We start from the raw sequence: 16,122 nt of genomic DNA on the forward strand, positions 1-16,122 counted from the left end.
CTTCTTATTAGGTTGAATCAGAAGGAATTCAGCTATTTGTGGTTACAGAGCGGTGGAGCTGTAGGTCTTCGTGCAACATAAACTCACAAACCACTGATGGAAGTGTCAGGTGGGCGTAATTTATCTAGCGTGTCTTGAGGTAGGAAAGGGTGTAGTACCAAACTCAAACCTGTAATTACAGAACAAGACACAACGAGTGTGCCCTGTGACAGAATATCTGTATCCAGGCAGGCATGTTGCTATAAGGCAGATGCCGTGGCAGCTCAGGAAATTGAGCATTGCACAAACCCTGATGTCTCTTTCTACACTTCTGAAAGGTCTTATTTTTATTACTCTGTTTATGTGAGGACTTAGTTATGAACTGATGACACGAACAAACTTAGAAATTTCGTAGCTCGAATCAAATGCCTCTTTTGAGGTAGGCCTGCTTTTGAGGCAACACAAAACTGCATTCAGCGGGAATCTAAACAGAATTACACTCTGCTCTGTACTGCAGAGGCTACCGCACTAGTTATGGCAGATCACCAAAGAGGTCTCAAAGACGGGACCCCTTCAACTGTGTGCTTCCTGACTGGAGGCGTCCACCTTGAGAGAGGCTGACAGCATCCGTAGCATAAGAACCACTATCAGTGGAGCATCAGACTAAAACAGCAGGCCATATTCCATGACAAAAGATATCATTGTAGCGCAGTGGCTTTATATGAGAAAGATTACCAGTGGTCCAGTAGGATGCCGGCATAACCCCAAAATTGACATAGATCCCCTTTTCTAATAAAACAGAGAATACGGAACCATTGTATCTGTTATAAGTGAATTCTGAAAGACCCAACCCTTTGACTAAAAATTTAGTTACTCAAAGTTTATCATAATGGAATTTGACCCTAGATGGTCCTTGACTATTGGCCTTCAATTTAAATAGTTCTTGCATAGGAAAAAGGACAGGAAAGAAAGTCTGTCTCTACTTTCCATGCCCCTCTCCCCCCATGCCCACTGAGGGTACCTGTTGGCCAGAGAGTGTGCAGACACATTCTCCCATCTGGGGCAAGATCACTGTTGAGCTTCTGGGGCCTCAGCTCTAATGCCCTTCATGTATTCTTGGTGCTGGCACCTGGGCCTGGGGCCAATGAGGAAGGATCCAGGTCTGGTTACTGTAAACAGACCCCAGATAACAGCCTTGTGAGTGCACCCACCCTGTGCTGGTGGTGGTGATGTGGAGTTGGAAACCACGTTCCCAGCTTGTGGCTTCCCACAGCTAGGATCTCACTGTCACAGATGGCCCAGCATGGTATGGTACAGGAGCAAGGGGCACGTCTCTTTCCTTTCAGAACGTGACTCACAAGGCGCTCACTTACTTCCAAGTGTAGCCATTTTGGAAAAACAGGGAAAGTGGATGTGGAGGGTGATTGATCTCTCTTCCCTGATAGCCTCCTGTTCAAAATCAGTTTTAGTACTCCAGCATACCTTCCTTCCCCCTGCCCACTCTTGCAACTTTCCATTTATTTGTGCTATTCCTTTTTTTTATTTTTTTTAATCGAAGTATGGTTGACACAACACACATTGCTGCACTAACTACCTCTTTTATAACAGCTCCTTTGCCCAATCCAGACAAAATAGTTGTCTTAATATGTTAGACATACGCAGAGAGTGAACTAGCACTGTGATCTCATTATTAGAGTCCCTGGGTAGTAGATATAAGACTTCTATCAGATATAAGACTTCTATCAGACAGACTGCATTCTAAAACTTGCCACACACTGTGATCAAGGACTGTGTGCTTCCTTCCTACATTCCAATCAGAATGTAGATGTTTTGCTTTTAGGTACCAAGAAATAACAGTATTGGCAGGACACAAATTTTCCAGTGGAAGAGTATTCTTCAATGAAAATTCACATGGCCTTTCTTACAATAATTTTATTTTTAAAAAATTTGCTCTTAATCAGGTAGTATTTGCTTATATAGTTAATAGGTTTATGGTGAGGATTACACCTTATATTTTATTTTCCAGGGAATTAAAATATTTGTTAAAGAATGATTATCTTCATTTAAAAAAATACGTTTCTAGCTTACTCTGGTGATCATTTTGAAAATATATACAAATATTGAATCATTATATATGCCTGTAACTATTATAACATATCAATTATACCTTCATTGAAAAAGTGAAAAAATTAAATTATGGGTGAAAGAATAATATATCCATCTGTCATTATGAATAAAACTCAGGTTTTTTGTTTACATTCTTTTGTAAAACTTAGACTTCAATTTTTTTTCTCAAAAAATGTGAATGTGAACGAAAGCACACATCAGAAGACAGTGGATTATTGCATATTTGTTTTAGAAAAGTAAAAAATATTTAGGTCATAAATATGTCTTTTGACGACCGCTTTTGTAATTCTAGCTTTTGTTGTAGCAGTGTTAGACCGTGAATAGGCCGTGGTAAATTTATGCGTTGGCGTATAACCTTCCTACTAACCAATCAGAATGTAGATGTTTTGCTTTTAGGTACCAAGAAAGAACAGTATTGACAGGACACAAATTTTCCAGTGGAAGAGTATTCTTCCATGAAAATTCACATGGCCTTTCTTACAATAATTACATTATTGTCCTAAAAAAAAAAAAAAAAGAAAAGAAAAGAAAAGAAAAGAAAGGAAAAGAAAAACAAGAATTGGATGTACTCAGTGCCAGACCCGTAATTCCCTCTCCTCGTGTTGATGACCAGGCATTCCAAGCAGGCTACAACAGATGTGAAAGTCCGTCCCTGCTCTATGACCTTCACCCCTCCTGCTGAGCGTGGGCTGTCCTCTCTCTGTGTCTGTCACAGAGATGAATCCCAGCAGTGATGAACTTGGAAACAATTAGGTGCGGCAGGCTTAGTTTCTTCAAGTCCCCTGTCTTTGGCTGGCAGATGACTGCCTTCTTTCTGTGCCCTCACATGACCTTTCCTTTGAGCTCAAACCCAGTATCCCTTCTTACAAGGATCTGGTCCTACTGGATTAGGGCCCACCCTAACTGCTTCAGTTTAGCCTGACCACCCTTTTCAAGACCCTGTCTCCAGTACAGTCACATTCTGAGGTATGGGGGTTAGGGCTCCAATATGTGAACTTTGGTGGGGAGCACACCAGTGCATAACAGAGTATAAAATGTGGAAAAATATTAACATCATAAGTGATGGAGACCTCTATAAAATTTAAATTAAAACGTTTGCGGATTTCCTTACGTGCTTTTGTGTTCTCATACACAATATCTGAAAATACAAAGACTTCATATTTCCTGTGCTGTGTTTCTCTTTTGGCAGGCCTGGCAGCTTCGATTCAGCCACCTTGTGGGCTATGGTGCCAAGTACTACTCTTACCTGATGTCCAGGGCAGTAGCTTCCATGGTTTGGAAGGAGTGTTTTCAACAAGACCCCTTTAACAGGTAATGAGGGGCTGGAATTCTCCTCCGACGCCATTACCCCCCACCCCACTACATCTGAAGCCTGGCTGAGAACCTTAGCCACTTGCCACCTAGCCCATCCCGCACCTTCTGGCTGGGCCTCCCTCCCACTTCCGGACACACAGCCTGACTCCGAACCTCTGCCTTGCTCTCTAGTGCTGCGCAGCTGCCGCACGCTGGTGATGGTGTGGTGTCCTCCCGCCATGGCCGTGGGGGTCCTTTGTGTGAGAGCTCTTTGCTTCTCCAAAGTGGCCCTAGACTGCTCCACTTCCACGCCTCCCCAGTGGGTTTTCTTAGTTGTTCCAGCCTCTCTTACTGTCTGTACCTGCTGCTGGGTCCTCCCTATTCCTTTGGACAGGCTTCCTTATTTTCAGCACAAGCTTCCAAGGATTCACTCACGGGGAACAGCACCTGATTTCCTTTTTATTGCCCAACAAAGGACTTGCTATTGTTGTTCATTTGGGAGCAGCACCACTGGAAACTTTGATTATCAATGCTAATGTGTTCTGGAAGGTTCCGCCTCTGCCTGACTTTGGAACACTTTCTTCCCAGTGGCAGTCAGAAGATGGAGAGCTGCTCCCCTGACCATTCCTCTACACCTCCCTTCGTGAGGTCCACTGACCACCACTTAGCGTTGGTAGCTGCAGAATCCCTGTCCCACATCGCCCCCCGCTGCTTGCCTCCTAGGTACCCTCCCGAGCAGCCCTGCTCACCGTTTCGATCACCATGATGGGTAGTAGTTCAGACAGCACAATCCGCAGCTGCCACAAACATGATTGTGTGGTGACTCTCGGCCCTGTCCAGAGTGCATTTCATCTAGTTAGCCGGTGACCGTGTGAGCATTTAATGGTTCTGCGAGGGAACTGGTTGATTGATTTCAGCTAGAGACGTAGGATGCCCTCCCCCTTCCTTACAGTGGAGGCAGCCATGCACAGTGGTGGGCTGGAGAAGGAGGGAGAGCGGGTCTGGGATGGGCAGCCCTGCATCCCCAGGATCTCAGTAAGCTCTACCCCACAGGAAAAGCACCAGATTGCCCCAATGCCCCTTGAGTGGGCCTCCTCGTGATTCTCACAGGCTTCCCTCCAACACCAGGAAGCTCAGGGAAGTCGAGTTCTGGTCTGATGGAGTCCTTAGAAGGAGCTTCCTTTGAAAGCAAACCACTAATTATGATCTGGTCTAATACTCATTTAAAGCATCTTATCTGCTCACCACACAAATAAACACATCTCCAAATACCTCTCAGGCAGCCATGGGTGATGCTGTATCTTCACTGCTTTTATGTGGTTTAAAATTAATGGCCCCTTGGATTTTCAGAGTGCCCTAAAGTTCCCAAAGGGCACGTTATGTTACACTGATGACAGCCTTCAGAGCAGGTACTTCTTGTGAGAGGAAACTGAGGCTCGGAGGGGACAAGCGGTTTGCCCAAGGCTTCCCAGCGAAAAGAGACTGGAGTGAGATTATAGGGCAGGTCTGCTAATTCCTGGCCCCTTCTCCCTCCCTGTCTCCTGCCCAGCCCCCAGCTTTTTATGCAGTTGGATGTAGGTTTGGATTTTCTTAGCATTTAATAATCACATTCAGTTCCAAAGCCTTTTGAACTTGAATCTGGTGTAATAGAATTTTTAAATGTTTTACAGTTTGGTACCCACATGTTATTTTGTCTTCCGCCCTTTGCACACTGCAGACATTTGGTCTGCTTTTCAGATTTTATTATTTTCAAAGGACCTAAAGCCAAAATTGACTATAATAAATCAGTTTGGGGGATTATGATTCTTTACTGGAGATTTCTATAAACTAGGCAAAATATTATCTTGTTTAAAGGAGCTGCACTTTACTAGAAAACCACATACTATTAAATACATATATTTCCAAGCATTTATATCTTGTTTATATGTGCATTCTTGCCTAGACATGTAGTTTGCCCTACTTTTATAGACGTGTAAAAGTAAGCTAGTAAAAATATTCACTGGACTAGAAAATTTCTAACCTCTGTCAAAAGATCCTTTTTGATCCCACTTCTGAAAAAGCACCAGACTGAAAGCCTCACCAGAAAGCCAGGCAGCACAGACCTGAGGCACACCAAGAACCAGAGGCCCGAGAGCAAAAGTCCGCCAAAGTCGGTGCGGGGGGGCTGCAGACTGGGACTGGCAGGAGATCTGGCCCCCCAGGCCAGGGGTCATGTGGGGCCTCTCAGCTGCCCTGTCCCTTCCCTGGGTGGGCCCAGCCTTCTGTCCATGATTCCTAATTCATGACACACTTGGCCTTGGCACCCACACAGTGTTTGATCTCAACATATTTTTTGACACTGTAATACATCAAAAGTTCTGATTAGAAACCATGTTCCCAACTGAGGGTTGCTGGGGGGAGGGGGGTTGGGAGAAGGGGATGGGGTTATGGACATTGGGGAGAGTATGTGCTTTGGTGAGTGCTGATTCACAGACCTGTACCCCTGGGGATAAAAATACATGTTTATTAAAAAAAAAAAAAAAAAAAAGAAACCATGTTCCCAACATTGCCCATACATAAAGATGATCCAGAAATAGTGCGATGAAAACAGCATCATTTATGTCAACTTATTTCATCATGCTGTGTAGTCATCTGGCATAAAAGGAATTGCATTTTCCATAAAATACAAAAATAGCACTAAATAGCTTGTGCCCAGGTGCTGTTAAGTTGGAGAATTTCTATCTGTAAAAATTCTTCCAAATCTGCCTGCAGGTGTTGTAATAGACAGTATTCCCTATAGAACCCAGCAGACAAAGAACATCAGAGGTCAGGAGTCAGTTTCCTCTTCCGTCATTTACCCTTAGCTGAGCTCTGCCTCTCCGGGTGTAATTAAGCCTCTCCTGCCAGCTTTGTCTCCTCCACTTTGCTTTCTCAGTGTTGTTTTTCTGTGGAAATCTCAGTGGAAATAAATCCCAAATCTCACTTTAAGATCTCACCCAAAGGTGATGGACCATGGGATACCTTTTACTTATTATATCATACTGAAACTAAATAATCCTTTCTTCGAAGAGAGATTGTTTGCTATGACACGAAAAGCTGAAAATTCAGTTCTCCTTTTACAGTAAATATTTCACACGAGGTTTTACTTAATCAAAATAATTTAAAAATTGGAATTAAGAGTTTTAGAAGTGAGAAAATGGAGGGCTGGATTGTCTCAAGGTGGCAGCTTTTCTGAATAAGATGTCAGTGTGGCTTCATTTTGAGGAACTAGGACAAGTGTGAGCCGGGGCTGTAACGGAGTGTCCTCTCTCCACAGGGCGGCAGGGGAGCGCTATCGCAGGGAGATGCTAGCACACGGTGGGGGCAAGGAGCCCATGCTCATGGTGCAAGGTAAAACAAAACAAGGATTGGTAACTTTCGTCATCTCCCCACATTTTTTTTTTAAAGGTTTTATGGGTTATATGTATGTTTTTAATTATTGAAATATGGTTGACCTATAATGTTGTCTTAGTTTGAGCATACAGCTTAGTGATTGGACAGGTCTGTATGTTACGCCATGCTCACCACCGTAAGCGTAGCTACCATCTGTCACCAAACACTGTTATTACAATATTACTGACTATATTCCCAATGATAAGCGTTTCAGCTCCGTGACTTATTTATTTTTTAACTGGCAGTTGGTACTCTCCATCTATTTTGCCCATCCTCTCACTGACCTCCTGTTTTTTGGGTTTTGTGTTTTAGTATTGGTTCTTTGAGTTATGTTTTTCTATTATTTATGATGAAAGCTGTTCATATTCAAGTCTCTACATTTTTCCCTTTAGAGATGAGGCTTCCGCTGTGTACTTTGTTCTGAGCATCTATTTATTATATCCCAAACAACAATTTAATTTTTAGTTATTACCATTTCTTCAGATGCTGGCATAAAACTTCAAGGTTTTAACTTTTAAAATGTTGCTAACACTCTAATAGGAAGTTTGTAAATTTGTTATACGTTACCAGAAAATTTGCCTTTTAGGTTTTAACAGGTCTCAGTGCATTTTTTTAGCCTAAAGAACTCATTTATTTCTTTATCCAAAAGTTTAGCTAGACCTTTGCTAGAAATCCCAAGGCAGTGGGCTGGACTTTTTACCGATTAAAAATTAGAACCTAATTAAGTCTTCTCTTTCAGGTACTACAATGCTTGTTTTCCTATGTGATATGGAGGGTTAATTTTTTCATTTAAGTATTTTCACTGAAAATTTAATTATAAATGGAAGTGGCCATCATGATTTTGCACAAAATGTTCTCAGGAATATTTTAAGGAAGATGTGAATATCCCTGGATATCCTCAATAAATGTTCTCAGGAATATTTTAAGGAAGATGTGAATATCCCTGGATATTCTCAATATATCAGCAGTTATATCTGCAGCTGACCCCTCTAACTAGCTGACAAAAATTGCTTTTAGGAAATAGATCTGGTGTTGGAGAAGTAGGATAGTAATGGGTCTGATGTAAATGTTCCTTCCCTATATCTGTTGCATCTAATACCTATGGCCCGTTCTCATAGAGCTCCTTCCCTCCAGATGTTCCTTTACTCAACATGCCTGCGTTGAGGGCTCCTAGGTGCCAGGCACTGTTGTGGCCCCATGCTGTGCTGAGGGCAGGAATGAAGGACACATGGACAAACACCCCTTTCTTGTGGAACTTGTATTTCGTCAACTTGGCCTGGAGTGTGCGCTCTTCTTGGCACAGTCTACCCAGCACCGTAGTATGTGTAGAAAACAAATCAGCCGGCCCAGAGACCCCACAATTTCATATAACCTGGCCCAACTGAGAGGACAGAAGTCCCCCACGACAACACTTTGGTCTCCCGGCAGTACGCTGTGCCTCTTGAGTTGTCCTCCTGAGATGCAAAAGGTCTGGCGGCGGTGCCTCAGTTTCCACTCGCACCTTAATGGCCCATCCTGAACTCGGCTACAGACAGGGAAGGGTTTTACATGGTTTACACGCTTGATTAGTTTAATCTCCTAGCACCCTCTGAGGTAGGAAGGGTCACTATTCCCATTTTCCAGATGCTGCAACAGGTCAGGTCCTTGACTGTTATAAAGAAAGAGGCAGTGGGTAAATCAGTCAGGATTTGAACCTGTGACTTCTGGCCACAGAGACTGTGCTCTTCAGCAGTCTGTGCTGTTTCATGTGTTTGCAGAACAGGACACTGGGCTAAGAATCTCTTATGGACCCACGTAAAAGGAAAATTCCTCAGCTCATAATAATAAACCACCGAGAGTACACATCATGTGTTTCTCAGCTGGTAGTTTCTGGTCCCTCACAGAAAGCCCACTGTGAGTCAAGAAGGGGTACTTCACTTTGCTTCCTCCTGTAGGTTTTCTGTTACGTATACTCTCCCAGTAGCCATGCTTAGCTTTTCCTCTTTGAGACCAGGATCTAAACACTGTCTGCACATAAATATTAGCTTACATATGGCTCCCTCAAAAAAAAAAAAAATTAAATCCTTTTCTATGTTTGTCCTTTGGCTGGTGTATTTTTCTACTCACTTCCAAGAATGTTGTAACAAACCTCTTTAAAAATTCCGTTCTTTATATGTAAACATCATTGTGTTAAGAAACTTAATATTTTCCACACTGAAATTCGCACACTTGGGAGAGAAAAACAAGACTGTGGTTCAAACCAGAGATGATAAAGCATTCAGATTCCAGTTAACACCAACAATAGAATGGTTCTGCTTTTAAACTTTAATATTTTTCTTAATGTTGTTCTGTCAGATTTCATTAATTCACATGATTTGTTACATGTCAGAGATGAATGGGGGACGTGCAGAGAAGTTTATGACTGTTGTCACTTTATAGGGCTGGATTTGTAAGACAAGACCAGCAGTGGCTTCTCATTTTCTCTTAGGCAGCCAACCTGTACCCCCAAATAGGAATGTCTTAGGGGATGGCTCATAGCCAAACACTGGGGTCTCCTGAAGAGTAGTAATTGGTGAAATTACTAAGAGTTGTGATATAAAAACCCAAGCAATCTAGTAGGTGTTATTCTTGTATGAAAATGTAATTTTTAAATAGGTGTTTATATATGTTACTTAGGTGCCTACTAGGTAAATGCAAAGAGTTATAGAATTATTTTAAGTAGCAAAAGATAAAGAAAGAATACCTCCCTTCAAACTATGTGCCTCCTTGACCAAACGACAACTTTATTAATCTCCTACTTTAAGACTTAACGTTTCAAATGAACTCCAGGCCATTCCTTAAAGTCAGAATACCTCTGCCTTGTACTCATGCTCTTTGAACGATACATATTCAAAGAAATCAAATACACCATGCCTTTGATCTTTGAATAATAAAGACGACACAGGTGACCTGTGTTTAGAATGAGTCGACATTAGCTCTGAGTCCTTTGATCTTTTCTGGTCCCTCCAATGGATGAGCCTCCCTGTGGGCAGAACCTGGTCTGAGGGAAGTGCTGGAGAACATGGCATTTCTCTTTCTTTTCTCCTGCTGTCCGTTCCACGTTCCTTAGTAAAGTTTCCTGCCACACAGCCCCGTCTGTGTGCTCACTCTGGCTCAGCACCAAGGGGGCCCCACAGGGCAATCCAAGCCACAGTGAGAGGCTGTGTCTTTGCCCTCAACACTCTAAACACCATTTGAAAACAATGCAGTGGTTACATAGTCGTTCAAACAGCATTCCCCTTCTGGGAGAAGAAGACAGGTCGCATGGTACAGCCACCCAGTAGTAGCTGGGCTACTTCTTGAGAAAGTCCCTCACCCTCCCTCAGGGAGAGAAGGTGTTATGGGACGTCACAACTTGACTTCCTTCTAACGTGCTTGTCCTCAGCTCCTTTCTGGGTCCACATGGCGGGGACTGGGGCATGTGGGTATTGCCCAAGTGATGGAACAGATGCAGTAGAAGGAGCGTTACAGATGGAAGTTTGGTCCTTATCTGCTTTTAAACACATCCGTGGCCCATGTAAAGATATAGGTTATAAGCACAATATTCATTTACCCCCTCCTCAGCAATTTGGCAATACTTGACCAAAACCAGCTTTCTTCATTGCCAAGAATTCTGGGGTGAGGTTGAACTCTTTGTATTTCATTGCCCTCGTGGAGGTTTTCTGCTCTTCATTTCATACGCCTCCTGCCAGGGGGGTTTTTAGTTTATATTAAGTATCACATTTCTGAGTCATAAAGGAACTTAAAGTTTTACTTAAAAGAAACAATGATGTTATGGTATTTTCATTCATTTTGCTATTTTTGAAAGTCTATACTAGGATACTTTTAAGTGTGCCGTGGTGGACATGATCCAAAGTCCGGCTTCTATTACAATTGTTTCAGAAAATGTATGGTTTTCTAGAAGACAAACATGCAGTAAGGTTTGTGAGTGGCAAGGGAGTAATATTTGTACCCACTGGGCAGCAGAGTTGTTTCCTACGACACCAAATACAAGAGTGGAATGATGTGACTATTGGCAAAAGAAGTTAGATGATTTCAGCAGTTTGTGAATGACAGATGGCTTACTCACATAGGTCTTTCTTTGTAAACTATCTTCTTGTGTTGTAGGTCCTCTCAGAGTTTGGGTAAATGGCCCTTGTTGGGTTTTTAGGTTCAGATTTATCTTTTAGATAATCAGAACAAAACTAACATTTTGAGAAACTACTCCATGCCAGGGGCCTTCTGCTATGCTACCTAATTTAGTCCCCTGTACCTAGGCCATATGGTCTCCGTTTTCATGGATAATGAAACTTAGTCAATGTTCATTCTCTTTCTTTGCTGCCTCTCCTCCTGACTCCCATGTCTTCCTCAGCTGATCTCTCAATTCTGTGTTGAGATCGAGCTGGTCTTTAGAACATGGGAGATGTCAGAGACATGAGCCTTCAGGCCTTCGTGAGCCCCCAAAGCCTGCGGTTTGTTGTTTTTAATGTCACATCCTAACTAGTGACATCAGAGAGGCCTGCCTGACATCCACTGATCAGCAATAAAATTTTCCTTAATCTGTTTTTGTAGGAGCTCCTTTAGACTTTTGTGGTAAAGCTATCAACTTAGTTTATAATCAATTTTAGTCATGGTGGTTCCAAGAGAAGGATTCTCACCACAGCCAAACAAGCTAGATGCCCAGTGAAGTTTCGTGTTTCTGCCTCTGGTTATAGCATTCCTTGTGCTCTACCCTTCAACCTTTGCACAAAGAATTTTATGGGGGAAAGGAAAGGTTAAAGTCCATGACTTTCACATTCCAGGAGGTTGTTTCCAACTCTAAACAACTTAACTTCTGTGTTTGTTTCCAGAAAAGACACTCTCAGCTTCATTTTTATGTCTCTGAGGCCAAAAGCAGTATGCACGTAGAAATACAAAGTAATAACTTGACTGAGTTTTTAAAAAGACGAAACATCAGATAAGACTAAAAGAAATAGTAGATAAATGAGTTCATTCTCAGTGGAACTCCCTTCAGTTTGTTTTTCTGTGTTGCTGAACTGACTCATGAAACCAAAGTCTAGAAGCCCACAGGGCCTTACCTTAAGCTGATTAAAATCACAATACCTTACATTTCTGCAGAGCTTTATGGTTTTCAAAACACATTCATTTTTGCAATAATTATCCTGTATCATCTGGTCTAACTTATTACGTGTTATTTTTCTCCAAGAAATAAACCAGAGGATCGTGGTTTATATTCCAAGAGATCATCCCTGTTGAACCTCAGGGAGATTAATATCAACAGTGATAACTACTTTTTTTTTTTTTAATAATTACTGTTTTCTTTAAAAACCTTCTGGGTCCTGGTCGTAGTGAGCACACCTAGCACTTGGCTTTTGCTTTCACACCATTTCGCCATTAAAAGGAACCAGAGCTCTTTGGATGGTTGATTCTAGGGCTGAGTGTAACAGTGTGAGCCAGGAACTTCTGGAAATAAGAAACACACATGAGGATGGGTGTGTATGTCAAAGGGAGACAGATGCCCACTAAAAGAGTTCCCAGTGGCCAAAGCTGTAACAATTTGCACAACCAAATAAGGCAATTATTGGAATATAGCACAAAGTATAAAATTTATGTATGTGAGTCCATACTTATATAAATAATTGAACGAATAAATAAATAAATGGGGAAATAAACAAATCCATCTCCCATGCAAAAGAATTTCAAATAATTTGTATCGGTAGTCCTCCCTCAAGGAAGTGGAGCGTGACTCCCCACCTCTTAAGTGTGGGCTGTACAGAGTGACTTCCTTCCAAAGGAATCCAATACGGAAGGGGGTGGGGAACAGTTACAGTAATTTTTGTAGAGGAGAAACTGAGAAATACTTCCTCAGTTGGGTGTTCAAGGTCAGCCTCAGCTGTGAAGCCATGGTAGTAGGATATACCCACGATAGGACATGCTGAGAAGGGGACTTCACCTCTGTGGTCTTCCTTCCCAAACCCATAACCCAAACTGAGGGACACAGTGCAAAGTACCTGAACAGTACACCTCAAAACTGTCAAGTTCAGGGAATCAGAGAAATGTTCAAGGTCCAGAGAAACCTAAGGAAGTGTGACAGACAGCTACATCCTGAGTGGTGTCCTGGATGGGACCTTAGAGCTGAACAAGGACGTTACATAAAAACTAAGGAAATGTGAATAAAGTATGACTTTAACTATCAGTAATATTGGTTACTGTTGTGACAAATTGGTTAACCAATGAATACTGGTTAACTAGTTGTGACTTGTGTGCCCAACCAAGGGAAGCTATTAACACCAGAGGAGATGCATGGACTGACGGGGTGTGCTGCATGGGAACTCTCTGTCCTCACTGTTCTTCAGTAAATATAAAACTATCTTTTAAATTGTCAGTATAAAAACAAAAAAAGCATCTCTGGTAAGATTTCTGGTAATGACACTGCCATCTGTGGTTTGCCTCCTTGCCCCAACTCCATTTGCTACATTTCCACGCATTTATTCTGAGGGCCATGAGAACGCACGGAGAGTATTTCCAAGGCAGGTAGTGACAAGATCAGATTTATGGTTTACAGTATCCACTGCCTGCTGAGGAGGGACTGTGGTAAGCCTGATTTGAATAGGCTGCTTGTTGCTCCTTGCAGTAATCCTGGTGAGAGATGAGGGCGACCAGCCCAGGAGAGTAGGCAGTTGGGATGAAAAGAGGTTTTCTGATCGAAGACTGTTTATGAAGGAAGAGCAGCTGGGCTTGGAATCGATTCTGCGTGGAAGGGAGTAAGCAGGAGGGATGTCAAAGATGACTCCCCAGTCCCTCCGTTTGTTGTGGGAGAGGTGGTCGTGCTCTTGAGTGCCTCGGGGACCTACTGATCAGAGCCACAGAGCAGTGGCCGAGTAAAGTGTGATGTATTAGGAAGAGTATGAGAGAAACCTAGAGCCAACAAGTGGATTCATTGCCCTAAAACAGATCAGCCCCCGTATGGAATTCAGCTCAAGAAGCTCCCGAGTCAAGGGGTTTCGATTCCAGAGTTACTGAAGGTACTGATACTGGTACTGATTAGCTTCTGGAAGCCCTTCTTCCCAGACAGTTGCAATGATGGGAAACCTACTTTGTCACAAGGCAGATTCGTTCCACTTTGAGATAGCTCTCATTGACAGGATGACACAAGTATTAAAATGGACTCAAAATATCCTGTCTGCTTGAAAAGATTGAGGTCTTGTTGAAGCAGTGTCTTTAGGTAATGACAATTGATACTTTTACTTATTTATTTTTTTGATAAGCTGATTACTAACCTAATAGGCCAAACGGGCTTTACTGTTGGTGTTATTTGTTCAGTACGATCATGATAGCAGGCAAGGAGCAGCAAGTCTTGTCTGTCGGCAGAAGTACAGCTGATGTTTAAAAGTAAGAAAGCTATAAAAATAAAAAATAAAAAAAATAAAAATAAGAAAGTTACATAAACTGTCATTGTTCAACACCAGGTTGATTGATTTTCCCAATTGTCACAAAGCATATGCAGTGACTTCAAGAGAAAAGGCAGTTTCCACTGGTTAATGGACGACCCATTGGTTGTAGTTATTTCTTGTGGTTTAAAAACATGAGGTTAACGTTTAATCGTGTCATCTGGTTAATCCCCGAATCTTGCCACGTATGGCGCAAAGCTGGCAGACCTAACCCCGTATGAGAATAATAAATGCACGCAGGCTTTGGATGGTTATTCCTGAGTTTGTCCGCTTTTTGAAAGTGCTGTTTTGCTTCTTATTCTTCTAATTAAGTGGGATTTTCAAGGGCGAGATAAGCACAGAACAGCTTCTGCCTGACTTAGCCGACATCTGTGCCCCCTGGGCGTGGGGGGGTCCGGTAAATAAATACCAGAACTTGCTCACAGACGTGCCCTGTGGCATATGAGGGCCCGTCCTGCAGGGTATTTTACATTTGTGACTTGTGAGGCAGCCCCTCAATTATTTTAAATATTAAAAGATAAGATGACTTAAAACTACTAGCCTGCCATGCAGAACTGTGCTGTTCGAGGTAAATCAGATGACTTTGGTTGGGTTGCTCAGATGTTAAGAAATATAGATCATCTTTATTTCCGCCTTGTTATCAGGCCTTCCCTGGCACCTCCAGCTTCTTACTCTGCTTTGTTTTGGTTTTTTCCTAGCACATATTTACTTCCTGACATAATGGAAGCTGTATTGTTTCATTTATTGGCCTGTGGTCTGTGCTCTCCAAAAAAATGTAAGCTCCTGGACAGGAGGGGCGCTGTTCTGTGTACCGTCTTGTGCGCAGTGCCTGCAACAGGCAGTCAGTAAACATGTTAAACGAGCGAGTACATAAATATGAAATACACTTAAAAGGTGAAATATTTCTTGTGCCATAAAAAACTGGTGATTATTGGAAGAGGTTTTTATTCCCCTTGTCTGGGAAGTTTTCTGTCACATCAATACATCCAAAGGTTTCGTGGGCCCAGATATTTTTGCAAAGCTCCTTTCTAATGTAAAAGAAAAAATATATACAGTGCACGTGTTCTGCTTGTCACCTGCTTGTTCTGTGTCTCCCATCTTCTCTGATTTTGTGGCATTGTGTCTGGTCCTCCTGCCTCTCGTTCTAGCTTCCCCACCACACCCACACTGAGACCCCAGCTTCTCTGGCCTCCATCTGTTTCTGATTTAAGAGGCTTCATCAGCAGGTAGACAGGAGCCACAGCTCATAAGTGAACACCGTGCATTTTGCTACCCAACATATTTTGTGTTCTTGGTGGAGCTTTTCCTCTAAACAACACCTGTATTTACTACACTGTACATAACCAGTGTTCTACAAGATAGAATAAAATGGATCATTCCTTGTGTTTCAGAATTCCTATAACGCAAGGCCATGTCAGTGTGGTGAATGAATAGTTACTTAAGAAACAGGCGTTAAAGTGGAAAATGCTTTCCCTGCTGTGGGAGGTCAGAGATCAGTTCTGCAACTTGATTCATGGCAATATGTAGTGGGCTTTGTTAAAGGAGGTGAGTCAACTCTTGGGGCTTCATTAAAGTAGGATCAGCTCTAAGTAAAACTCTCCCTGGGGTCAGGTGGTTCCTGAGGCCTTGACCTTCGACACCACCTCCCTCTGACATCTCTTCCTCCTGCCAGCTGCGGAGTTGACTTCTGGGACCATTTGCTTTTAGCCACACTGCCTTTGCCTAAGACTGAGGAGATGTCCTGAATTCTGTCTTTTGTTCAGACTTAGCACCTTAATATCCTTAGGTTATGGACTGGTAAATAATGTGATGGAATAAAAAAGGCATTGTTAGCTGTTGATGACGTTAATTCATTTAAGCTTAG

At 42.4% G+C, this 16,122-nt stretch overlaps 1 protein-coding gene across 1 annotated transcript in view; it reads left to right on the forward strand.

Moving 5' to 3' along the window:
- The window catches only part of MIPEP (mitochondrial intermediate peptidase), a 177,566-nt gene that overhangs the window by 146,409 nt on the left and 15,035 nt on the right, over positions 1-16,122 (forward strand). Inside the window, exons 17-18 of the mRNA XM_032314630.1 lie at positions 3,296-3,417; positions 6,695-6,768. Of these exons, the coding sequence (XP_032170521.1) occupies positions 3,296-3,417; positions 6,695-6,768 (196 nt within the window). The remainder of the gene's footprint in view (positions 1-3,295; positions 3,418-6,694; positions 6,769-16,122) is intronic.

The sequence above is a fragment of the Mustela erminea genome, chromosome 15 (genome assembly GCF_009829155.1).
Source record: "Mustela erminea isolate mMusErm1 chromosome 15, mMusErm1.Pri, whole genome shotgun sequence".
Lineage (NCBI taxonomy): Eukaryota > Metazoa > Chordata > Mammalia > Carnivora > Mustelidae > Mustela > Mustela erminea.